The sequence below is a fragment of the Salvia miltiorrhiza genome, chromosome 5, assembly GCF_028751815.1.
Source record: "Salvia miltiorrhiza cultivar Shanhuang (shh) chromosome 5, IMPLAD_Smil_shh, whole genome shotgun sequence".
NCBI classification, from domain to species: domain Eukaryota; kingdom Viridiplantae; phylum Streptophyta; class Magnoliopsida; order Lamiales; family Lamiaceae; genus Salvia; species Salvia miltiorrhiza.
In genome coordinates this window covers 8,271,279-8,298,491 of record NC_080391.1, presented here as the reverse complement: position 1 = coordinate 8,298,491, position 27,213 = coordinate 8,271,279, and the positions used below count along the sequence as shown (strand labels likewise).

Sequence of the window (27,213 nt, the reverse complement as noted above, 5' to 3'; positions counted from 1 at the left end):
AACTGGAATTAAAATTTTTAGAAAATAAATAAATAAATTAACTGAAAACTGAAAAATAAATAAACTGGAAATAAATAAATAAACTGAAAATTCGAAAATAAATAAACTGAAAATTTAGAAAATAAATAAACTGAAAATAAATAAATGAATAAATAAACTGAAAATTGAAAAATAAATAAACTGGAATTAAAATTTTCAGAAAATAAATAAATAAATCAACTGAAAACTGGAAAATAAATTTTTTAGAAAATAAATAAACTGAAAATTCGAAAATAAATATACTGAAAATTACGAAAATAAATAAATTTGAAATAAAATTTTCAGGACATAAATAAACTGGAAATTTAAAATATCCTACTCCATTTAATTAAAATCAAAATTGGATTAAGTAGACAAGTAATGGTAGAGTGTGGTGGGTCCAATTGGTAAAGTGTAGTAATTTAAAAAGTAAGGGAGGGTATATATGTCCAAAAAGCAGAGTAGGTAGTTAATTGGTGGACAAAATTTTAGAGGCAAATGGATAGTTGATTGGTGGACGGAGGGAGTATATTTTAAAATATTATATTTAAAAAATAATATTCAATAAATTTCTTATATTATTATACTTTCAAACATCTTAGTTGTATATTTGATGAGTGGAGAATGAGTCCCACAAAAAGTGAATATTGTAAGAGTAATAGTGAGTGCAATGTTTTGGGATGGATCAAAATGAAAAGAGAAAACGATGTTTGATGGACGGAGGGACTATAAAATAGCTCTAATAAAGATAGTATCGTTAAAATGAAGATTAAACTGTTTCATCTTATATAGCTCTATATAAAGTTGTAATATATTATATAAATACATAAACTTTAGCCCATTTTGAAATATGTCCTGATTTCGTCCAAATCTATATTAAAGATGATATAATATATACACATTATATTAAAATAATTTATACAAATTTCTACTGAAATATATACCGTACTAAAATATACATATTGTATACATATATATATCTATATATGTGTGTGTGTGTGTGTAAGACAGAGTGTTAATATATTATATATATATATATATATATATATACCTTTTATATTTAATGAATATATAGTTTAATTTTAAAATTTATATTTTGATAAAATAATACTCCCTCCGTCCACGAATTAAAGCCCCATTTGAGGGTGGGCACGGAGACTAAGAAAGCTGAAAAGGTGTTGTGGATGAAATATAAGGGTAGTTGACTAAAGTGATAAAGTAGTTGACTAAAGTGTTAAAAGTGTTGTGTGGTGGGTCCACTAGTGATAAAGTGTAATAAATATAGAATATAAAAATTATAAAGTTGTTGTAAGGTGGGACCATTAGTGGCAAAGGGTAGTAAATATAGGAAAAGAAGAAGAGTAAAAAGGTACATAAAGCACAATAGGGCTTTAATTGGTGGACAAAAATTTAAGTGAAGTAGGGCTTTAATTCGTGGACGGAGGGAGTAACAAATACAGCCTAGCAACAAATATTCTAAAACAAATGATCAAGGATCATGACATTTAAATATTTTTTATGCATTAAATGAATAAATTAATTCAATCAAGTTCGGCCAAACAAACAATTAAATCTTCCAACCGAAATTATAAGTGATTTTGTCAAAAAAAGATTGTGCTATTATAAGTCATATTTAAAAGATAAAAAAAGTAATTAATACTTTAAATTATAGTGCCATGATTATATTGTAATTAATTTGGTAAGATTATAATTTATACACAACTATAGTGACTTGATTAATCTTAAATGTTTATTTATTTTATACTTGCTAACTGAATGTTCATGAAAGAAAGAAAGAATAAATTAATAATTAAATAAATAATTTTGTTAAAAGTCCATATAAAATCATAAATTTTGATCAATATTGATATTTTAATAATTTTATTTCGGTACTAAATATCGTATATACATTAACTGCAGATTTTTATGATCATTTTAGACAAAAATATGTGATTGCATATTTTATTAAATAAACATGTAATTGAATATTGTATATACGCTCTGAAAACATTTTATGATCATTTTAGATAAAAATAGGTGATTACATGTTTCATTAAATATACATGTAACTAAATATTGTATATACATTAAATGAACATTTCTGACAAAAATATGTTGCTACATATTTCATTAAATAAATATGCAATACTGGTCATATAAGATAGTGTTAAGCTACAATTTCATTTTAAATAAGAACTCTACGATAAAAACTATGAAAATGTGATAAATTGAATCAATAGAAAAAATTATAATAAAAAAATATCTGTATAATCTAGAGTAGACGAAATGAATAAAAAAAATTAGAAACAAAAAATTATTTTCATAAATAGTAAGGTGATTTTTGGCGGGAAAATATAACTTACTATTTTTAAAAGTTGTTGTGCTCGCGTTCAATGAAGAACATGAACACGCCCACGTTCATCAAATTATATTGAACATATCAGTCATTTCGTTGAACGTTCATCGAATTATACTTAATTGTTTGGGATTCTGGGGTTCGACCCCCTATATGTTCAGCAAAAAAATTCGTTGAACATGGCGTGAATAAATGCTGACCATTAGATTGGATAAGATCAACGGCTGAGATTTGTTCTCTGTTATTTGAATATTTAGTGTACTCCATTGAGCGTTGTTCTCTCTCTCTCTCTCTCTATATATATATATATATATATATATATATATATATATATATATATATATATATATATAGATTATGTAAAATAGCACTAATTTTGATAGACCAAAAATCGCATCGAAGTTTTTATTCAGAAACCGTACAACACCAACTCAACACCCTAAATTGAAAAAAATTTGGACTGCAAAAATCGTCAATTTTGATCGGTTTAACCGAACAAACCGATTTTATCCTTTTTATATTAATATAATATAAGTACAATATATATATATATATATATATATATATATATATATAATTGAATTATAATAAAATTAAGGGGCAAGGGGTTATGGTCAAAAAATACATGAACTTTGAAAAAAATTACAATTTTCACCTGAACTTTCAATTAAGCCTCAAAATACATGAATTTATATTTTTGTTGCATTTTTCACCCAAGTTTGACTTTCAACGAAATTAGAGCTTAATTGACAGTCGAAAATTCACCAGATGTTGATCTAACTTCTAATGATGACGAGTATTTAGATGATCGGAGGTCTAAGAAGGCAAAATTTAATATATTTGACTTAATTTCGATTGTCAATTAAGCTCTAATTTCGTTGAAAGTCAAACTTATGTGAAAATTAGAATAAAAATATAAATTCATGTATTTTGGGGCTTAATTGAAACTTGAGGTGAAAATTGCAACTTTTTTCAAAATTCGTGTATTTTTTTGCCATAACCCCTAAAATTAATAATATATTTTTATAATATAAATATTATATTTATATAGAGGTGAGCTAAAATAATAATACCTTTTAGATTATAAAATAGGACTTTGACGTGGCGTCGAGTGCAAGGGCGGTGCAATTTACACTCAATTTGCAGAAATTGAAAAACTTGCAGGAGGCTTGGGCGAGGTCAGCGAGCGAAGGGAGCGGTGAGGGCGAAGGTGGGGGATGGAGGCGGCGAATGTAGGAGGCAACGACTTAGGCAGAGCAACGCCGGCAGCTCGCGCTCAGACAGAGAGATAGAGAGGGAAAGGGGGAAAGAAGAGGATGGGGCATCGCGCTTAGGTAGAGCAATGCCAACGGTCGCACCGGACCTTCGTCGGTCTTAGGCGACGGCGGTAAAGATCGAGAGAAAGAGAGATTAAGTCATTTGTGTATGTTTTCAGCGTGAGTGCAGAGAGAGAAAGAAGAAACGAGGAAGAGAGGGAGAGAGAGATGAATTGGGGGCAATTTTTTGAAAGAAAAATAAACTTGCAACTCCAGCTACATTAACCGGAGCCCACCCCCTCACCCATTTCCTTAGTTGAACAGTGAATTAGGCTCGGGCCACGCGCTAAGTGCGGGCCTCCAACTCTCGTTACATTAATTATCAAAAACCAAAATATTGCCAGTTTGCTATGTAAACTACTGTTAACCAAGCAGTCAAACAGGGCCTAAGTATTGGGCCGGAGTTAGCTTTCTTAATTGTTGCTAGTTTATGTTTTGCTATATGGAACTGCATGGTTTCGACTTCGATTCCTTCAGTATCTATCTATTTCTTTTGTTACTTCCTCCGTCCCACGAATCTTGACATATTTACAAATAAGGTAATAATTATTACCTCATCTCTCCTACTTTATCACTTTGATTACTTTCTCTTTCCTACTTTATCACTTTTATACTTTATTAACTACACACTTAAAACACTAATCTACAACTCCTTAATTATTGTGTCGAAATCAAACGTGTCAAGATTCGTGGAATGGAGGGAGTATTATTATTTTTTGTTTAATGTGTGACTGCGTACTGATGTACCATTTTAGTTGTTACTTTTTATGTTAATTTGCTTGTTTCGGGGAACTTTCTATTCCTCTTCCTTTCTGTACTTGTGTGTTCCTCAAGTACTGACTTCTGGTTATGGATTTTGAAAGTGGGATGTAATAATCTTTAACAAGCACTGCATGTGGCCTACTTAGTTTACCATAACATGATTATTGATTGGGACCAATTTTGGAAGAAGATTTGGGCAGCTGAGAGTCGCTTGGGCCTAGGCAGGTTCTTGGAATTGATAGTTTCATTAAAATATATTTTTCCTTATTTATCATGTTTTCTTCCATATGTATGTAATCATTTCAGTTGTATTGCTTTTTCCCCCTCTTAACTTGTGATTTCATAAGGTAAGACCTTTCTTCTTGCATTGTTAATTTCATCACATGAAGGATTATTGATAATTACAGTAATTAGTATGCTAAGGATCTATAAATATAAGAATCGGTATAATCTTCAACATGTTTCTTCTTTGGAGAATATTTTTCATTATTTTGTGCTTGTTATCCGCATAATGTTCTGTAGCTTGATCGCATCAGAATTCAAGTATTAGTCTGCGATTGTGGATGTTATCTGAATTTAAAATCTGATGATTGACTGTGTGTATAGAGTGTCATGATCTGTCCAACTTTTATCAAGGTACTGATATTTTATTGAACATGAACTTAGTCAGCCTCTTACGCAAATATGACAAAATGTTCAGCATCTTACTCCTTGCCTATTTTGTTGAACTTGAACATCATTTAATATTTTATTGCATTTGTATTCTTGTGAGTCATTTGGAAACTTCATCTGGTCTTTATCCTTCCAGTATAGAAATCATATTATGTTTGGACGAATTGATTGCCTGTGTATAGTTAATTTGATTTTTGTGATGGAAGAAACCACCGGTAGAAAGTCATTATATATGGTTGCTACTTGTACATTGATTTTCCTGTTGATTCGCAATTTCAATAGTTTGATAGTTATGTTGTGTTATGTGAAGGAACTATTGGTGGTGGTGCTGCTGCATATATCTAATACAAAATGGCATTTTTCCAGAAGAAAAAGAAAGAATCATATATTGTACGAGAGAAACAAGAAGACGATGAGAAGTCGAAAATTCAAGTAAACTATTGGGAGGGGCGAGTGTGGAAGATCAGGCAGGAATTGGTTGCTGATCTGGTTTGGGTGGTTGATGCGGGTTCCGTTCTTCTCTAAAAACAGCAGCTGCAGATATATAATAGGCAACCGCAAAGAGTCCATGAATGAAACACAGGATCCCTCCAATAGACAGCTGCCGTTGATGGCTTATACCACAGTTGTTTCTGGATTTTGAGTTGTTCAATGTTCCCGATATGAGCAGGATGAATGCGATTCCCAACATAATCCTGTTTCGGCAACACATTAGTATCAGATTGAGCTAACTTACACAGAGAGAATCAAATACCATGACATGATGAGGGAGGCCGCAGCGAGTTGCTTGTTAGACGAAGCCCGGTCGAGTTCTTCTTTGGAGCTGATGAAGATGCATCCTGCAAGCAAATTGGCTACAATGTGTGCCAGGCACAGCATCACCACCGCAGCTAATCCAAGCTTGAAAGCCTCGTAGCTTGGATCTCTGCACTCGAATATCCACACCCTCAAGTTTTGGACCTATATATATATATATCAACTCAAATGAAATTAATTACCCAACTGAAGATTGCCGGCCGTAATTAAAGTGGGAGTGAGATGAAAGGACGAACCTTGTTCTGAGCAACCTCGGCCTGTATGCCGAGAACTCCGGCTATGATGTCCAAAGCCATGATGAAGAGACATACCAGAAAATCCATGTTCCTAGCCATGGTTTCTTGAGAATGGATGTGGCAACTGTTTGAGAAACATGAAAGCGAGTATGATCATATATAGCCATAGGTAGAGGAATCAGAATAAAGCGGAGGAGGATTAGCTGGTTTAATTCTTGGAGTAGAAAAGGTTTCTTTTGTCTGCTTTTTATGGTGGGATGGATTCGTTTCATAGCGAGCAAGAAAAGCAGTGCATCTCCAGACTAGAGATGCAAACACCTCGCTTCTTTAATTATATTCACTTGCATGCTACTCCATCTTTATTTATCCAAGATGCTGCTGCAATTCTCAATTCATCTTCACGTTACCAATGAGGCCGGCCCAATTACATTTGCTACAAACCCACACCTCAACTTTCGCAGGATCATAACTCCATAGGTCCAATCCGCTTACCTCAAAAATCAAAATTATTTGAGTACAAAACATCTAAAATATTACTCCTCTCTTCTTCAAATAAATATACTATAGTTTACTCTATTCAAATATACATATATATATATATTATTTAATTCCAAGATGATTTCCTATTATTGAACATAATACAATACAAGATATATCAATCTTTAATATATTTTGTCATTTTATATTAAATTTAATATTATTTGTCGAACTATTTTATTAATGTACACGTTATATATTGGCATCTAATTAAATCTAACCCATATTAGTAGAGTAGTACTGTAGTAGTGGAATCAAATTATCACTACTCAATTATGAAATCACAATAAACAGCACAATAGATTCTTGTGATGTAAGTAAGCGAATGAAATCACTACTCATGCATTGTATATTATATGTATTTGTTTCAAATGGAATAACGTATTATAGGAGTATTATATGCTGTCTGAACAAGTTATCAATTAGAGAAAATAAAATAACAATTAATCTATGCAGCCACATTGTGGCCACCCACACACTAATATAATAAGAAAAATTTTGATTTATTTAATTTATTTTTTAAAATAAAAATAGAATTTAGTTATTTTATTATATTCTCTACATTGTACTTATTTTTTAAATTTTTTTTTGTATTTTTTATTTTTAATTTATTTTTTAATAAAAATAAAAAGTTACCAAAAAATTGCAAAAAAATAACTACAATGTAGAGAATATGATAAAATAACTAAATCTTATTTTTATTTTAAAAAAATAAGTTAAATAAATTAAATTATTTTTTATTTAGGTAAATTGTGGGTGGCCACAATGTGGCTATTTAGCAAGAACAATAAATCTATGGAGCCACATTGCAGCCATAAAAGAACAATAAATCTATGCAGCCACATTGTGGCCACCCACACACTAATATAATAACTAATAAGCATAATCTTGATTTATTTAATTTATTTTTTAAATAAAAATAGGATTTAGTTATTTTATTATATTCTCTACATTGTACTTATTTTTTTAATTTTTTTTTGCATTATTTATTTTTTATTTATTTTTTAATAAAAATAAAAAAGTTATTAAAAAATTGCAAAAAAATAACTATAATGTAGAGAATATGATAAAATAACTAAATCTTATTTTTATTTTAAAAAAATAAGTTAAATAAATTAAATTATTTTCTATTTAGGTAAATTATGGGTGGCCACAATGTAGATGTTTAGCATTACTCATAGAAGAAAGCTATAGTATTGCTAACGGTTGGAAGTAGAAAACACATAAATATCCACGTGTCCTTCTCAAAGTTTTATTATTATTTTTTAATTCTCTTTTTAGCAGGGTCCCTCAGTTTGAGGAAAGGCTTTATTTACTTTAATTTGAGGGATGTTTATTTAATTGTCCCTGTCAGCTCGAGTAAAGGGCCTTTATCTTAATTTATTTACTTTAGACAATACACGCTGGTCCTAATTAAAGGGAAATTATCGTCTCAAAAATTAAAGGGAAATTATTTGATTTTAATTTGAATTTTGTCATTGTTTTTTTGGAATGCACTTATTAATTCATGAATAAAAATAGTAGTTTTTTATATTAAAAAATAATACTCTCTCCGTCCCACCGAGCTTGAATCGTATTTCTTTTCGGGCTGTCCCATCGAGCTTGAGTCATTTCATTTTTTTAGCAAAAATTAAGCAATTTAAAGCATTAATTTACAAAACTAATTGCACCTCTTATTACCTTCTCTCTTTTACTTTATCACTTTATTATCTTCTCTCTCCTATTTTATAATTTTTATACTACACATTTAAAACACTAATCTACAATTTCTTATTTTTCGTGCCCAAAAGAAATGTCTCAAGCTCGACGGGACGGGGGAGTATATTATATGTGTTAATATATATTAGTAGCCTAAAATATAAAAACAATTTTAAAAAAAGCCACAACTATAAAACTATAGTAAAAGTAGCCATTTTGTAGTGAAAAGACAAGTATATCCTCAATGGAGCCCACAAATCCCTCTCTCTCCTCTCCTCTCTCTCTCTCTCTCTCTCGATTTTTTCTTGCTTTCAAATTTATTTTGTTCCTCTATCTCTCACTCTCGCTCTCTCTCGCTTACTCTCTCTCTCTCTCGCTCAAACTCTCTCCATCGCCAAGCTCCAGCCGCCGCCGCCAACTTCCACCGCTGCTGTCGAACTCGCCGATCACCATCAGCCGCCTCTTGCCGGCACAACAACAGCTCCTTCAAGACAGCAGCAGCCGAGCAGCAGCAGGAGCTGGGAGTCGTAGCAGCTGCTGTCAGCAGAACACGAGAGCAGTAGCCGCGCGCAGCTTGGCCGCGCCGCCCCCGTCGCGCCGCCGCCTCGCCTATTCGCGCCATCACCGTGGAACACCACCACCCCTCCCTCCTTTTCCAGCTCCAAGCTCCCTCTCCGATCATATCTTAACAGCAACCGTTAAAGCAGGATAGCAGCTGTTCTGCTTAATCACGTCGCCACTCCAAACTCGCCAATAGAGCTCCGCCGGCCACCGTCGTCGCCGCCATCCTCGCACAATCAGCCGATAAATCCGTGGAACAGAAAGGGAAACGCTGAGAAAAGCCCTCTGTTTTCTCGCTGAAATTAGAACAGAAGCACGAGTGGGCCCTCTTTGCCGGTTTATTTCGTCGCCGACCGGCCACGAGGCTGCAAACCGAGAACGCGTAACCCTTCACCTATCTACAGGCTACCACCACCAACAATCGAAATGCTCAAACACTCTCTACATCTCCCAAACCAATAGCCGCAATATTCTCCGGCGAAATGACGTTAGTGAACGATCTCAAGAACGTTTCATCTCGTTCTTGCTCTCTCTCACGATCGCCTAGTTTCCTGCGACGGCTAGAGAGCAGGCCTTTTGCCGCTGGACATCGTTCACTCTTTCTCTTCGGCCCTCACAGTCGAGAATTCAAGGAAACAACCCTCTTTTCCTTCGTTTAAAGGCTCTTGCGAACTCTCGTCGTTCGCCAAGTTAAACGCCGGGTAGCCTTCTATTCTTTCTAAAATTTTCTTTTCCCAACTCTTCTCTTAAACACACACACACACACATATATATATATATATAAGGAAGAGTTGAGATATATATATATATATAAGTACAGGCTATAAGAATCGAAGTGTTATGAAGAGAAACGTGACGGGATATTCGATGATTTATAATTATAGATATTTGGCGATTAAGCGAAACTCGTGGAATCATACGAGTTGGAGACGATCGGAATTCGTCGTTTGCTTACGAGGCTAGGTAAGCATGGAAATGAAATATATCTTTTATTTTATTTTATTTTGCAAAGTTGTTTGAATGGTAAACTTTGCATGGCAGTAAAGAAATGATTATTATATATTTATATGCTATTTATATGCATATAATTATTATTGAAATTCGTAAAATGGTGGTGAGACGATTTTCAAATTATAATTGTTAAGTCATTTAAGAATTATTGATTTCTAAGTTTTCAATATCGATTTCTTAAACAAAATTTGGTTAAAACGGTTTAATTGAGTAAACATTTAATTCATTGATTTTATTTTTAATATTTAATTATTAATATTAATAATAATTCATTTAAATTGATTTAATCAAAGTTTTATAATTGTTTTTGAAAACTCCTTTCATAATAAAATCCATTTCTTAATCAAACATATGGATATATATATATATATACCAAACATATGGATACATTTAAATTGATTATCAACATTGCAAATTGTCACAATCTACAATAGATACCAATATTTTTGTGTAAATATAATAAAATAAAATTTAGAAAAGTAAATAAAAAATTGAAGTATACATAAATAATTATACTTACGTAATCCGCATCCAACCATGGACGAGAATATGGATTGTTTGTCCCATTGACCCGAGAAAGAAGCACCTTAGGTACTTTCCACCTTAAATACTGACACTTTTCAGAAACTTGGTAACCTTGAGGGTCATTGGGATGTAGTATAGCAAACTCCCTCTTCAGGTCTTCCTACAAAACACAAAAAAATGAATTAATTAGTTCATACATGAAGAAGATATAGAATAACATATGTCGTATACTTACATAAAAGCCTGTATCCACAAATATCGTGTTTGTTGGATGGATATTCGAATTCTCGCCCACCAACCGGTGTATCACCAAGATGTATAGATTTATAATCTGCACATTTGTGAAAATAAATTAAATTTATAGAAATTACTAGGGGGGTCTTTTTTTTTTACTAATTAATAAATCAAATTTTAATTTAGTGTAAATTTTAATTTGGCTCACAATTAAAATATTGCAAATGGGACATTTATTTGACCAATATACATGGGAGTATCAATGCTTTCAAGAACATTTAAAGCCTCAAGTAATCAACTAATTTGCCTCAAGTCAGAATCTATTCTCTTATAATTAAATTGTAAAGCAAAAAAAAATGGAGTTAGTTTACATATATCTATCTGCATTTCTTGATATAGTCAAAATCTTGCAATTTAAGTAATTGACATTTTCTTTTGAAAGGAGTAACAATTACTAAATCATAGTTAATGGTGGTGTGAGTTTGTGATTTTGTTATTAAACCATCTTGCAACATGCATATTATTATTATTATTATTATTATTATTATTATTATTATTATTATTATTCAGGTGATTTTATAAATAAATTGAAGTATGATAACATAACAGAAAATAGATTATTCTTGGCTTAATAATTATTTTTTGCTCTTTTCTTTTCATAGTTCCTTTAGGATTTTTCTTTGGACGGAACTATAATTGTTGTTATCTTCAAATCTTTGGGATAAGTGTCATACAGATCGGCCACTTATCTCTCAAACACAAACTTCTTCTTTTTTTTGGATAGAAAAGCTAATTTGGTGAATTTAGAGATACTAAATTGAGAGACAATAGCTTTTAAACAAAAAAATCGAGAGTGACAGGAGAGAGAGAAGAGAGAGAGAGGGGGATTTTTGTTGATTTTATTTAATATATTATAGTTATATTATTTATGGGCCCCATTGAGGATATGCTTGTCTTTTCACTACAAAATGACTACTTTTACTATAGTTTTATACTTGTGGCTCTATTGAATATATTATTTATTTTATAGGCTAAATATAAATTTCCCCCCTATTATATTATAAGACTTTCCTAAGGAATAGATGATTGAAATACCATAACTAGAAAAGGTTGTTATTTCAAATTATCCATTAAAGGGGACAGCAATTAAAAAAAGCAGGGATGAAATATTTCCAGAAGGTACTCCAGACTTCTTCAACCAAAACAGCCCCACGTATGGGCGTTCTTTCCTACCTCTTTGTATTTCTGCAATATTCCACTTTCAAATGCATATCAATCCTATATATTGAAATCGGCGTGAAATAAGGGAAAAAGGAGGAGGAGAAAATGGCAAGTTATGGATGGAAGACATTCTTTGAAGAAGAAGATCGTCCAGAGAAGCCAAGGAGGTACGGTGTCACCGAAATGAGGGGACCTAATTATTCTCTTTTCTCCCAAAATCTCCTCCAGGTAATTTCTCTTGAATATTGATCGTGCTTCTCGCTCAACAATCACTTCTTTATTCCCTTTTAATTTCTTTCTCCTGATTTTTTCGCTAAGTATTCTAACTGGTAGTACTAGTAGTGGTATGACTTGTGCTTCAATTTCAAGTTCCTCTCTCCTTTTAATTTTTTAATGCTCGGGAACAACGGTGTATTTTTGTCTGATCAAAGGTGATGGTTTCGCATGATGGTTTATTTGCTTTCATTTTTTCTTTATTTTGTCTGCATGGAATGATGATGAGGTGTTCCGATTCCAGTGAAGATCTATGGCTTACCATCGTATGTTTTAAGAGAAATCATGTGCAGCTCACGAACGTTGCAGTGTAGAGAAATTATGCTTATTGGACTAAAATTATTCGGTGTTGCCTCTCAAACAGAGTCGGCTGGACGAATAACTGTATCTGTTATTGAAATGAAGCTCTGATGCGAAGGCAGATTTATTTATTTTTATTTTTATTTTTATTTTCAAACGTATTAATATTATTATAAAGGGCTTATACTGTCAGATTGTGCAAATTGTTGCTAAACTTATATTTTCATAGAAGCGACTTTAATTGTTTCCAGTATCAATTGCATCATAGTTCATAGTTGAGTAAACCGGCATGAATCCTATTTGGCACAGGATGTTTTTGACTCTATGGGGCAGTTTGTTGATGGTCTGAAGTTTGCTGGAGGCTCTCATAGCTTGATGCCTAAAAGTTACATCAAACAAGTGACTAACCTGGCGCATGAGCACAATGTGTACGTCAGCACCGGTGACTGGGCTGAATACCTACAGCGTGGAGGTCCTTCTGCTTTCAAAGACTACATTGAGGTAATAATGTAAAAAAAATTCCTGTTGCAGAATTTACCTACTATAAATTTGACTACTTTTCCTAGTGATAAATATGCAATGTATCTTAGGAATGCAAAGAATTGGGATTTGATAGCATTGAGATAGATGCTGGCTCACTTGGAATTCCTGAAGAGGTTCTTCTGAGATATGTAAGGCTTGTTAAAACTGGGGGTCTCAGAGCTAAGCCTCTGTTTGCTGTGAAGTTTAACAAGTCGGATATACCAATGAGTGGTGACAGAGCATATGGATCTTACATGGTCCCTGCACCTCGAACTTCAGGTGAGCAGTCTAACTTGTTAGAGCTATAAAAGCGCCATGGATTAGCTAGTGTTGTACTTGTAATATTTAAGCTTCACTTGCAATACCTATATTATACTCCATTTCACTTGACATAGTTGAGTATTTCCTAGGATTAAGGCTGTCAGAGCTCAAAGGGGTAGGTTAGAGGGCGTTCCTCTGCTAAGTTCTTTTTGTGGAAAGTGATGGCATCATATTATTCAGTTTGAAAGTATTCTATTGTTATGAATCCTTGGCTGGAATAAGGTAGAAATCATGTTTGCCTCACTATAACAATTAGCTAAAGCAAGGGTTGAAAAAATAAGACTACAAGAGCTAAATTGAATTTCCAAATTTTATAGCCTTTAGAATTTTAGCATCCTTCCATAGAACATTCCGGATGACAATAGCTGATTGGGTCTGTTTCACTATATGTGCATACACCGCCACTTCTTTACTTTTAGAAGTCGTCCAGTCAGTTACTCAGCTAATCTGCAATAGTGTGTTCATCAATTTTTTATGAGACCAGACACAGTAGGGTTATCAACAATTGGATCAAGTTGGATCGCATGTGACCTTAAAAAATGCTCAATAGTTATGAGAAATCCCTTACATAATAATGCCTTAATCTAAGCTGAGATCATAACATAAACAGTGACAGGTTATGGTGGAATATCAGTCAAGCTAGTTAGAGATTCTAATTGTGTTTCCTTATTCTGCAGAGCTTGTTGAGGATGTAGATCTATTGATTAGGAGGGCAGAGAGATGCCTTGAAGCTGGAGCGGACATGATAATGATTGATGCTGACGGTGTCTCTAGACAAGCAGATTCTATGAGGGCTGATATTATAGCAAAAGTTGTGAGCCGGTTGGGGCTTGAAAAAACAATGTTTGAAACATCAAATCCTAAGACATCTGAATGGTTTATCAAACAATATGGTCCACGAGTAAGTTCCTGTACTCTCCTTTTCATTACCTGCTCTTTCTTTTTCATTTCTAATTTGCAGAAGAGATCTTAAGTTCTGTTTTAAATATGTCTTCAAGGTAAATCTTTTCGTGGATCATTCTCAAGTCATGGATCTGGAATGTCTTCGAGGTTGTAACCTGGGAAAGGATCATGTATCTGTTCTCGGTTCATCATATTACCGGCTTTAAACTGATTCTGTGTCATAAAAGTTCTCCACCTAAGTCGTGAAGTAATGCTTTCATTGCTTTGTAAGTACTGGCATGTTTTATCTAGAATCGTATTAAATCATTGGTAGAACTTGCTCCAGAATCGTGTAATGTCCATGTATTTGAGAGTCGCAATTTGTCGTCATAATAGCTTAAATGTTAGACATTCTATCTGGTTGTTGTAATTGTATCCTTATATCAAGTCATGTGGTTTCTGGAACGGAGTCTTTATAGATTTGAGCAGAGGTCAGGGAATTACGCCTTTCGGCTCTATTGTGCGGTGACTTAGCTAAGCTTGCTCTATGCATATGCAAAAAATTAAATCTTTGAGCCCCACTTGTCAACTAAAAATTGAGTAACACATGTGATAAAACAATGAAAGTTTGCTTGTATAATTGCAGCTTTGTCATATTAAGGATGAATTTGGAGATCTGATTATCATGCTTGCAGTTTTCTATTATTTGGGAAAGTATAAGGGATGTGATGTGTAGGTGGATTGATGTAAGTGCACATATGAACATTGCTGTAATTGCTTGGTTTCTTTATCAATATGTCTTCTCGTACCTTTCGCCTAGGTCTCATATTTCTCTCCTTTTCAAGTAACTGATCTTACTTTTCAATCATGTAACTGATCTTTACTTTTCAATCTTCTTTGTTATACTTATAGGTATCATATTTCTCTCTTTTTCTTTTTAAATGTACGTCTTGTCCAGTTTTGCTTGTTGGGAGTCCTGGGGCTGGGCCAGTGTATGTATACTGTGTACCATAGTATAATTATACATATATACATGTGTATTTGTGCTGTTTATTTAAGTTCAGCCCTCTGAATTCAATTCTTGACATGCCCTGATCCTATACATGTGTTTGTTATCTTCTACATTCTAAAGAGTTAGGATATGCAATAATCCGTATTAATTTGTTTGAACGATGATTTTAGTTGATTATGCCTTATGATATGCAATTACAATTTGAGCAGTATCTTAACGTTTGGCAAATTGTTGGTCTGCATTTGTGATATTTTGGTCCATCTGGACGCACGAAAATCTGGGCAGGATGCATGTGCCTAGTTAATGTAAAGCATGACCATGGGTTGGTAGGAGCATTTAAATGTATCATAAATGAGAGTATTTTCTTGATGCTTTATTGAATTTATTTGAAGTATTTGGCTAACATTTGTCAATGAAGTGAGGAATCAAAGCATTTATATTGAACTGAATAAATTGCTTTAATTGGTGTCAGACATTTGCTTTTGTCTTGGGCAGCTCTTGATCATTGTGTGCTGCATTGTTCAGTAGAATTGATGATTAGTGAGGTTGTTGGTGGTAACATGGAACTATATATAATACGGAATTCTATGTGTTTGGAATAATTTGCGCATTATTTTGTAGTAGACACGATTTGGCGTTATAGGTCTAGCTCTCAACTGGCTTATTCTTCTCGTCGAGACCTTAAAGCTCAATCTTTGATTTATCGAAATAGTAAATGTTTAAACGACAAATTTATTGATTTATTTTGTAGTATAAAATAAAAAACGTGACCAAACGGGCGAATTCTGGGGTGAACTTAATTTTAAAATATCAAAAAATTAGATGCTCCTTATTTTGTCAAAATCTGAAAGTGATGTCGTAATTAGAATTTGGTCGAAAGTTCATGATTTTAATTTTTAAATGCAAATAAACTTGTTTAATATTAAAACATACAAACATGAAATAGGGTTGTCCGACAGCGCTGGCTTTTGACCTGCTGATTGAATTGTCCTTTTTCTGTTAACTTGCATGTCTTGGCGTTAGAGTAAAACATCCCATTCCACAATTTAATGAATTAGGTGTGAGCGATGGCGAGTTCGGTCCCTCGTTTTCGAGGATTGAATGCACTTATATCCATTGTGGTTGCAAGCTTTGAGCTGGATCTAGATATGTACAAAAAGGTAGTGCAACGTTATAGTAAATCGCAGTGAATCTTCACCATATATAGCCTAATCTTTCATATCTACAGGATCAACATATTTGCCATAATAGCTCTATATTTCCCAATTTCCTTCGTCATCGCATCAATATTTTCCTTCTTTCCTAGTAGTGTTTTCACTGCGCATTGATTTCAGCGCGTGGGAGGGTCTGGAAATCTGCGTGGCCATATGACAATAAAGAAACCTAGAGATAAAGCCAAGGGAAGGGATGGTCCAATTTAGGCCCGTATGGTGATTCTCCGCACTAAATCAAGAAAACAGACAAGATGAGGCTATCAATGTTGGTGGTTTCTTTTCCAAATCAACACTTTTCTGCATATTAGTGAAAGGGGGAAATGGTGTAGGAGTCTAAGAAGGCGATCAGGGAAGAATCAATGCCGGCTGTTTGGTTCGCTTTGAGGAGGTCGATGAAATGCAGATCACAGCAAGCAGAAGTCCATGATCCCGATGGGGGAAGCAAGAGTCTGAGCAACATCTCGACGAAGAAGACAAGCGGCGGTGGACGGTCTGGTTGCTCGAGGTCTATCGCGAATCTGAAAGACGTGATCAACGGAAGCAAGAGGCACACGGAGAAGCCGCCAATCTGCAGCCCGAGATCCATTGGAAGCAGCGAACTCCTCAACCCTATGACTCATGAAGTTATTCTTGATAGTGAGACGTGCGAACTGAAAATCAGTGGTGCCTCCGATTTGGCGGGGCAGAGGCCCGTGGCCTTGGGCAGCCCGGTGATGAGGTCGTCGAGTAGCTTGTCTAGGAGAGTTTCTGTTTCTTCGACGAGGCCCAGATCTTCCTTGGGAGGGGTTTCAAATGGAGCCCTCTTCTGCCCTAAATGTGGCGACCACTTTGTCAGATGGGAAGCTGTTGAGGCGCATCATCTCTCCAAACACGCAGGTTCCCAATTTTCTCGCATTACCTATTTCATGTGGTTGAGAGGTTTGAGTTGTTGTGTATGTCTCTGTTTTTAGTTACTGAACTAGGCCAGGGGGATTCTTCTAGAAGAATCGTGGAGATGATCTGTCGAGCGAGGGGCGACAGCGCGCGCAGCGGAATCGAGAGGATTCTGAAAGTGCACAACATGCACAAGACTTTGGCCCAATTTGAGGAGTACCGAGAGGTGGTGAAAATCAGGGCAAGCAAACTGGCGAAGAAGCATCCGCGTTGCCTGGCCGATGGGAACGAGCTGCTGAGATTCCACGGAGCCACGGTGGAATGCTCACTGGGCATGAAGGGGTCGTCCGGCCTCTGCGCATCGGAGAAATGCAGGGTGTGCCGGATTCTAAGAGACGGGTTCGTCACAAAACAAGAGGGAGTGTTCACCGCTTCAACGAGCAGCAGAGCCATCGAAATGGTGGACGGGGATTCGTCACTGAGAAAGGCCCTCATAGTTTGCAGAGTGATAGCCGGAAGGGTGCATAGGCCGCTTGAGAATATGGAGGAGATGGTTGGTCAATCAGGTTTTGATTCGGTTGCCGGGAAAGTGGGTGCGCACTCCACCATTGAAGAGCTGTATTTGCTCAGCGCCAGAGCTCTGCTTCCTTGCTTTGTGGTCATATATAAATGTTGAACATATGTCCACTTGAGTTTTTCTTTTGGCATATTGCTCCATTCTTTCGCCCTGCGTACTAGGGCTTATTTCATCATAATTGCTACTGTCTACTGGTGTATATATATCTCTTCGTTGGGGATTTATACTTTAATCATTTCGCTTTTTTGTGTTGGATGATTGGATTCGGATTTTATATATCTTAGATGTAGCGAATATGGCTGGGAAATCCTAATATATAACAAGGAAAAGTGATGCACCCAATGCTATGCCTAAAAATTAGTAAATGCTATGCTACGTATTTTATGTGACCATATTATACGAGCATCATTCATGTTTAATTCATATTAGTATTATCTTTAGTATTTATTTTGATTCTAGTACTTCATGAATTGATATTGGAATTAGAGATGGTCTCCTGGACATTTGGGTCACTGGGTGTATCATACATTTGGATTCGGCCCACACACCAATCCAGAGCCTCAACCCACGCTCCTTCCCCACTCTAAACTCTAATCTTCAGCTGTTCACTCCCCCTTTTCTCTCCCTTTCTCTCGATCTTCTCGCCTTTCTCTCCCTCTTCTCCTTTTATTGGTGGTTTTGTTGCATGTTGACGACGAGCATGGTAGTTGAAATTATTTGTTTTATAAATGACATAAAAGTCAAAGTTTGATTTGTTCAATTTTCCTTTTAACTTCGAATAATTAATAAAAAGTAACAAAATAACTTTATTTTTATGTAATTTAAAAATTAATGATCTGAATAATAATTTATTAGATATTAAAATCTAAGTACATATATAAAACAAAAAAATTAACATTAACATGTGTTAAACGTAAGTGGTGCTCACATAAGACATTGAGCATACCATTTCTCTCCTTTATACTACCCACTTTTCTTATTTGTCAATAAACACTTTGACCGTCTCATCTTTTACTTTGAAATTTCATAGTTCTTCTATATAGAAATAATGGTGATGATGATATAAACTGTGATTTTATTAAAAAAGAAAAAGAAAAAACCTAAAAAACCCTTAAAAGCACAAGAAAAGCAGACTAAGGGCCGAGCCTCATTAAAACCTTTTTACAGAAAATCTAAAGGGAAAAACCGTAAAAAGGAAAAAGAGTACTCGTCTACCAGACGAAAACAAAAAAAAGGAAAGAGCGGAAGAGAAAGTTTCCGGAGCTTCGGCCGAACCATCACCCCCAAACAATCCCGGCTCAGACCCAAACAAACCAAACAAAAACACAGAAGGCAGAAGACCGGTGAGACGCTGTCGCTGTTAGCACCCCCAAAAGAAACAACCAACCCAACCCCGCAAAAACATCAGGAAGAATAGTAAAGCCGGCCGGCAAAACTCCGTCGCCGAAACCAACCCACCCAACCAAACTCCACAAAGAAGATAAAAACCCAGCAGCAAGGGTAAATACACGGCCGGTGAGACGCCGTCGCCGTCAACACCCCCATTGCCGACCAGAAGCTAAAAACGCAGCAAGAGCTCTGCGCTCTACGCTGACTCTGCACAGAACCAGAAGCTCTGCTCTGGCAAAATGGCTCTGCTCTAGCATAGACAAACTGCTCTGTTCTAACCATCCAGCTCTGGAAGACCAGAGCTGAAGCCACGCTCTGCTCTGACCTCTGAATGCCGAATGCTCTGCTTTGGCGAAACGGCTCTGCTCTGGCAAACTGCTCTGCTCTGACCAATCAGCTCTGGAAAGTCCAGAGCTGAAGCCAAGCTCTGCTCTGTCCTCTGACTTCCGAAGGCTCTACTCTGAAACACACAGACAAACACTCCCATCTCTGACCATGGCGAAGCAGGCGTCAATGTTTAATGCGAACCGCGCTGTGCGTCGCCATATCCATAATCACCGCCGACTTAACCTCCTCAATCGCATATGGCCACCAGCCCTCAACACGATCCTGATTAGCCATAATATCCGCTGCTCTATTTCCCTCACAGAAAATGTGCGACACCTACAAACGAAAATCCGACAGCTTAGCAAGCACGTGCTTCCAGAGAGCAACAAACCGCCAAGGAACATCCACACCTCTCGAATTAAGAAGCCGGACCACATACTCAGAATCAGCTTCGATCCAAAGCAAAATCCAACCACGATTATGAGCAATTAAGATTGCATGAATAATCGCCAACAACTCAGCTTCAAAAGCAAACCCACGACCACCCTTAAAATGAAAACAGCCGCCACTACAAGAAAAACGCTCATACATGACGGCTAAAAACCGTCATCTATGCCCTTCCAGAACTGTCAAGTATAGTGGTGTCAAGAATAGTCTCTAGTATAGATGACGGTTAATAACCGTCATGTATGATCACTTTTCTTGATGGTTCTGTATCTATACTTGACGGTTTGAAACCGTCAAGTATTGTACAATACATGACACTCATATTTTTTTCTTGACGCTTTCTGACCGTCATGTAAAATCAAAAACATGACAGTATGTTTGTCATACTTGACACTTTATAAGCGTCATGTATATTGACATATACGACAATTTTTAACCGTCATTAATTGCTTGAAAACCGTCATTTTTTAGCCCTTTTTTTACATATTTAGGTATATATATGACAGTTGAAAACCGTCATCTATGCTTTTTCAAAATTTAAATATAATATTTCCTATTATATTTACTTTTTCCTATTTTTATATTTATAAATATGGATACATTGTACTATTAAATAACAAACTAACACATACTGAAAATGCTCATTTAAACATTGATAACAACTAATAATCCAACATCCACAAAACAAGATCCATTGTTTTACAACATGTCCCAACACTATAATGAATATCCAAAAAGCTACAGCATAATAGTATTTTTCATATGACAATCCTACAACATCTAAAAAGCTGCACCATAATAGGACCAGCCACCACTCCTGGATTCAGCACGACTATGTCCACGCCATTTTCCTCCACAAATTGTCATGCAGCTTTCTCAGCAACCACTTTAGACACAGAATACAAAAACTAACAACAAAACAAAATCTCAACGGTGTATGGAGTAAAAGAACAAAAAGAGCTCACAAATACTACTACCACAAAACAACTATTCTCCTTGAATTTTCAGTATATTTGCCAAGGATAAGGGTAGCAGCTATGCAATAGGCTATATGACATTATCCTAGTTAACTGCCACAACTCTCTCCTCTCTCTCTGGGTATAGCAGCAGTATCACAAATTGCATTATAAATGCAAAATCAAGGAGCAGCATTATTTAAACAGAATCATAGCATCTCTCATTAATATGTTTGTGTTGTGTTAGTATACGAATGTTCACTACATCATTAGAGATTTTATTTTGTTCTATGGAGTACTTAGAAGATGATGTTGGCTTTGCATTCGCCACACCTGAATAGGTTTTCCTCACAACAAACGACCCCGGCCCCGACCCAGCCCCTTCTTCAACAGAAAACAAAGAGACTCACTATAACACCAACTACATATACATAATGGTTGATAGTGTAAATGGAATTTACCTTTGATAGTGTAAATGCAAGATGCCCCATCTTTTGTAAATGTAGAGCAGCCTCGGGGTATCACCTTTGCGAGTGTCCGATAGCAGAAGCTCACATCGACTGCTCTTACTGCCACTGTAGTATTACCATCAATCACATTCACAATGGCACATAACAGATTAATAAGATTGAATTGGAATCAACATAAAAAACAAGAAATGAATTGCAGACTTGGCATGGGTGATTGCATTTCAACACAGTGCTAGCACTCGGACTATTGCCAGCTCTCTTCCTCTAGGGTTGTTGTATCTCTCTTGGCAATTCCTTTTCAGAAACGGAGCCAAATCAGCTTAAATGATCTAAACAATCTAAAATTGAAGCAAGTAGTGCATAAGAAAAACAAAATTATCAAGGAATTAGTTTACCTCTCATTGAGGATGAAGATGAAGATAAACAACTATATATTATGATCTGCCTACATTATTCTACCTATGAACAAGACACAACTAAGCTGTAGATCATATGCTTATCGACTTATCCTATGAATCAAAACAAGTTACTTATATCACTCGACATGTTGCCTAACTGTTACTAGGTACATGAATGAGCCAATATTTTTAATAGTAGAATTGATGCATATTGGTAACAAAAGAAAAGGTGAGTTTAACTTCTGCAATCACAAACAAGATAAGTTTCTGGACTCATCATATGAAATCCACAACAAAAATAAAGATATCATCTTAGAAAAATATTCACCAATTATTTCTAAGAGAAAGCTAGATACACAATTGAAATCAATTTCTAAACACGAATGAAATTCCGGAAGCAGTCGGCACTTCTCCTCCGCACTCAAAAGACATTTAAAAGATACATATAACCAGAAAACATAACAACCGGAGATTTTAGCATCAGACCAAAACTTGCAACAAAATGAAAACAACTGATCGAATAAACTAATGAAAAACTATAAGATATAGCAGGAGGATACCTGTAATAAAATCGCACTCATGTTCGTGCTGCAATTCTTCTGCAGCCCCTCATAGTCCTCAAGAAGCAGATGTGGTTAGGCCATCTGAAGTAGCTTCCATCGAAGGCATAAGCCCCCGTAGATTATCATCTTGCATTAAGTGCAAAGCCGCAGGTTAATCATGAAAAAAAAAAACTATCTTCAGAATAAAAATCAATAGCTTCATCAATGTCATCAAAAAAGGAACTAATGAGACTAGAATCAGTATTCCTAAAGTGCATATGGATTGAATATGAAGCTCCAGAAAGCCCAAACAAAATTGGTCCATGATGACAGGCGAGATATCAATTGACAGATTTACACAATCAAATACATATACTCAGCAACTTCTTCCTAGACTTACCAATTAGGAGCATAGCCAAGTGTTGACTGCATAAACATAAAGAGAGACCTAATCAAACATATACCATAATTGAAACTAAGTAAGTTTTCTAGTACTAAGTAAGTTGCACAGATTCTGAGAAATAGCTACCATTAACATGAATCGAAGAAATATCCATCAACGACTAAATAAAATACAGAATGCCTCTACTACTGAACTACTTCTTTAAAATGAAAGCAGAGTAAGCAAATAGAGACTATTGAGGAACTAGACTGAAATTTTTCACCTGTGCCACAATCATACTATAACCCGAGATCCCTTTACAGCTTCAAGTCCGTCTCTAGTCTTCAAATCATAGTACATACCAAAATCAAGCCTAGCTATCATCAAATTCAGCAACTACATGCCTTACAAAATAGCTTAATAATGCTAATACTAATACATAAACATAAATGATTATAAGACTTAGCAGTTTATACTTAAAATGTAAAAGCAAAGAATTTGAGAGTTGTTATCATATACTAACTTGAGACCATTTGGGAGGGTTTTGAATTCATTTTCAGAATTTTTGCTCCTCTCAGCTGCAGCAGATAAACAAATCGTTTTCAGAGCATGCCAACTCTCTCTATGTGTTTTATTCTTTTATACATGAAATCTAAGTACATAATTGCACCAAAAATATAGAGAGGGTGTGAGATCTGTATACCCCGTTGATTTATCAAAACTGCAATAGCCCCAAAATTCATCAACAACAATAGCCTCACAAACAAAGCAAAGTTGCAAATTTTTAGAAATCCAAAAAAAAGAGCCCAATCTCACATTTGGAGACAAATAATGCAAGGAAGAAAACTCACAGCTGCAACCATCACCACCAATTTCAAATTCATCAAAACTGCAATAGCCCCAAAATTCATCAACAACAATAGCCTCACAAACAAAGCAAAGTTGCAAATTGTTAGAAATCCAAAAAAAAGAGCCCAATCTCACATTTGGAGACAAATAATGCAAGGAAGAAAACTCACAGCTGCAATCGGCCTGGGGAGGGAAAGACACATTGTTAGAGAGAAAGAGGAAGAGCAATTAGATAGAGAAGAAGATATATAGAAATTGTGTATGAGAGAGAGAGAGAGAGAGATAGAGAATGTGTGAGAGAGACCTAAACCCTGAGACAAGAGAGGGAGAAACGTCGGTGCGACAGCGTGTGGAGCGGAAGTAGAGGCTTTGTCCGGCTTCGCCGCCGGGAATGGGAGCAGAGGCTTAGTCATCGGACGGAACGTGCAACGGTCGACGGCGTCAGCTTCTGGCAGCATTGGTGGATGCTCGGACCACGGTCGATTGCAGAGGGTTGGGAGATTAGGGCTCGATTTAAGTCTCCATTTGATGGGGCGGAGGATTTGATGGGAGGTAGAGGCGGATTACGGGGTGGGGCAGACGGAGTCAGATCGGGGGACGGTCGGACCAGAGGGAGGCTGCCGGAGGTGAGTCGGACCGAGGGAGGCGGCGCAGCGGACTGGGGGCGGAGGAGGTAGTCGATCGAGAGAGAGAGATAAAGAGTTAGGAACTTAGGGATTTGATATTCTGGTTTAGAATGTTAGTTTAAATTAAAAAGAAATAAAATATTAAATATATATACATATATATGACACTTGCTTTAAATATAGTTGACGTTTTACGTCAAATGTCAAGAATATTACGATTAATGATAGTTTGTTTAACCACATACATGACAATTTGAATAAATGTCATGTATAGCATTTAAAATAACGCACATAGATGACGCTTTGTAGTTAATGTCATGTATGCTATGAATAAACGACGCTCATACATGACATTTTTTCTAAAAGTGTCAGCACAGCGTCATGTATTATATACATGACACTGCATAGATGACGCTTCTTTTTTTAAACGTCATATATACTGAAAATGCGCTCATACATGACGCTTTTTATGAAAAACCGTCATGTATGCAGTGTCATGTATACTCATTTTTCTTGTAGTGCGCGCACCCAACCCCAGCTGTCCCTAAAAAGCCCTCCAGCCGCAATATTACCTGGCGAACCATGAGCCGAACCATCCGTGTTTACCTTCATCCAGCTGACAGTCGGCGGCCACCAATGAACCTCAATTAGCCTAGGCGGGGGGGGGAGAGAGATCCGGTCTTTTGGCGCGAACGGGAGCAGTAACATTCGCGTAAGAAATTCCAGCCCTAACTAGTAGCAGGACCATGGCCGGCAGCAGCTTTCTCGCCGGAAGGACCCGCAATAGTTTTCTCTCCGGAAGGACCAAGGGCCGGCGTACGGTTATTCATCAGAGCACACACGGCACCGCTAGAAATATCAGCCGTCATAGGGTTTAAACCCTTAGAAGAAGCGGAAGAAGCACTGTTATCACAACGGACGGAAGGTCGATGAAAGTTACTCAAGACTAGAGGAAGGTTGAGACCACTCCGGTCTGCCGACATCGTAAGCAACTGGTCGGACATGGCGGCAGTCGACGAGATCAAACGGCGAAAGTAGGGTTAGAGTTTGAGAGAGACGTCATGCTTTTCTTTCCATCAAAACATGTAAACTCCGATGATGAACCACAAACCTTATAGTTGTAGTTTAGTGAATGATCGTCTGATCGGTACTCAAATTCTGAAATGTGAAATCCCAACATACAACAACATCGACAGAGGTTGAGCTTTTGACGTATAGATTGGGCTCTATTTACCTGTTGCTGTTTCGGCTCAGTCTATTCTGAAGTAAAGCTTTATAGTACTATGCTCGACATCCCTAAGACTAAGTTTATCAGCAACCATCCAACCACCCAACCATTCAACCATCTTCAATATTCATCCCAACCCAACCACTTCTATTTTTATTGGTTTATCAATGACCACCCAACCATCCAACCACAACATTATATATAATTATTTTGTTATTATTTTTAATCATAATAATTTTGGTAATATTAAATATAAATTAAAATATTACAAAAAAATTAAAATGAAAAAAAAAATAACAAACTAATAAAAATTTAAATTACGACAAACTAAAAATAGAAATTACAACAACCCAAACTCGAAATAGAAAAAAAAAACAATGCATACTAGCATTTAATTATCATTGCCAAACTTTTGTCATATGTGCTCGATCAAGTCATGTAATAGAGAGTTTTGAGCTTCTCTATTACGAAGTTGGGACCTAGTTTTCATATAGCTCGCTAGGCTTGCAATCTTATTTGTAGAGTATACGAAATCATTAATTTCCTCTCCATCTTCACTTTGACGAGTATTCTGTCTTAGTCGATCTTCGATGAATTTTGTAGGATCATGATAGTTAAGGTAAGTGTTTCTTTCATCTTCCACTATCATATTATGCATGATGATGCAAGCAATCATTATTTTTTCCGTAATATCACGATCCCAAATAAGATATGGCCGCTTGATAAAAGCTAAACGCGTTTGTGAAACTCCAAATGCTCGCTCAACATCTTTTCGGGCAGCCTCTTGATGTTGGGCAAACAACTGGTGCTTTCGAAGTTATGGAGCAGGAATAGATTTGATAAATGCCGCCCATTGAAGATATATACCATCAGTGAGATAATATCCCATATTTCTTTTGCGGCCATTAACGATATAATTGACCTTAGGTGCTCGACCTTTCAAGATATAATAAAAAATAGGCGATCAATCAAGTACATTGATATAATTTCTTGAACCTGGGGTTCCAAAAAATGCATGCCAGATCCATAGGTCTTGTGATGCAACTGCTTCCAGAATAATTGTTGGCGTACCGCGTCGTCCTGCATATTGCCCTGCCCATGTAGTAGGGCAATTTTTCCATTCCCAATGCATACAATCAATACTACCCATCATGCCTGGGAACCATCGCCGTTCTCCGATATAAAAAAGAGCTGCCATATCTTCTTCAGTGGGCTTTCGGAGGTACTCAGCTCTGAAATTGGAAATGACACCTTCAACAAATTTGATGACTGATTTACGAATGACTTGGGCGCTCATTCGTAAGTATTCGTCATGCAAATCGGCTGAAGTGCCATATGCCAACACCCTCATAGCTGCAGTACATTTTTGAATTGGAGACATACCAAGATGGCCAGTTGTATTAGGGAGTTGTTGAAAATATCTATAGGTGGCGACGAGCTTTTCATTATACGTTCGAACAAAGGCTTTCGCATGCGAAACCTTATTCGAAAATATTCTGGGGGATAGATTGGATCTTCTGAAAAGTACTGCTCGAACACACCTTCATGACCTATCTCACGTCTTCTTTCAATATACCGCTTTCTTGCTCTAACGGCATGATTGGTAGGTTGTACTGATAGACTTGCGGCATGGATGACCACATCCTCAATGATGTGATCAAG

At 36.0% G+C, this 27,213-nt stretch overlaps 3 protein-coding genes and 1 long non-coding RNA gene across 15 annotated transcripts; 2 read left to right on the top strand and 2 right to left on the bottom strand.

Moving 5' to 3' along the window:
• Positions 1 to 5,466: 5,466 nt before the first annotated feature.
• Positions 5,467 to 6,388, bottom strand: LOC130985724 (protein DESIGUAL 2). Its single transcript, XM_057908819.1, has 3 exons — positions 6,177 to 6,388; positions 5,879 to 6,084; positions 5,467 to 5,819 (listed from the first exon to the last, which is right to left on the bottom strand). The coding sequence occupies exons 1-3, from the start codon at positions 6,273 to 6,275 to the stop codon at positions 5,588 to 5,590; spliced, it is 537 nt and encodes a 178-aa protein (XP_057764802.1). The 5' UTR covers positions 6,276 to 6,388; the 3' UTR covers positions 5,467 to 5,587.
• Positions 6,389 to 11,858: 5,470 nt separating this feature from the next.
• On the top strand, positions 11,859 to 14,726 carry LOC130985723 (protein HEAT-STRESS-ASSOCIATED 32). Its single transcript, XM_057908818.1, has 5 exons — positions 11,859 to 12,191; positions 12,846 to 13,037; positions 13,127 to 13,337; positions 14,057 to 14,280; positions 14,378 to 14,726. Exons 1-5 carry the CDS (start codon positions 12,069 to 12,071, stop codon positions 14,486 to 14,488), a joined length of 861 nt encoding a protein of 286 aa, XP_057764801.1. The 5' UTR covers positions 11,859 to 12,068; the 3' UTR covers positions 14,489 to 14,726.
• A 69-nt stretch (positions 14,727 to 14,795) lies between these two features.
• Positions 14,796 to 18,190, top strand: LOC130985722 (uncharacterized). 4 transcript variants are annotated; one of them, XM_057908816.1, is made up of 3 exons: positions 14,796 to 16,433; positions 16,608 to 17,363; positions 17,438 to 18,190. In XM_057908816.1, exons 2-3 carry the CDS (start codon positions 16,847 to 16,849, stop codon positions 18,034 to 18,036), a joined length of 1,116 nt encoding a protein of 371 aa, XP_057764799.1. In that variant the 5' UTR covers positions 14,796 to 16,433; positions 16,608 to 16,846; the 3' UTR covers positions 18,037 to 18,190. The 4 variants fall into 4 exon arrangements, with proteins under 4 accessions (XP_057764799.1, XP_057764798.1, XP_057764797.1 ...); XM_057908815.1 differs by having other exon boundaries at positions 16,583 to 17,363; XM_057908814.1 differs by having other exon boundaries at positions 16,502 to 17,363.
• A 2,539-nt stretch (positions 18,191 to 20,729) lies between these two features.
• On the bottom strand, positions 20,730 to 24,421 carry LOC130985720 (uncharacterized). 9 transcript variants are annotated; one of them, XR_009089069.1, is made up of 5 exons: positions 23,132 to 24,421; positions 22,485 to 22,892; positions 21,728 to 21,820; positions 21,518 to 21,631; positions 20,730 to 21,440 (listed from the first exon to the last, which is right to left on the bottom strand). It is a non-coding gene; the product is annotated as an uncharacterized LOC130985720 (long non-coding RNA). The 9 variants fall into 9 exon arrangements; XR_009089068.1 differs by having other exon boundaries at positions 20,730 to 21,437; XR_009089063.1 differs by having other exon boundaries at positions 20,730 to 21,437; positions 21,518 to 21,625.
• Positions 24,422 to 27,213: the final 2,792 nt, after the last annotated feature.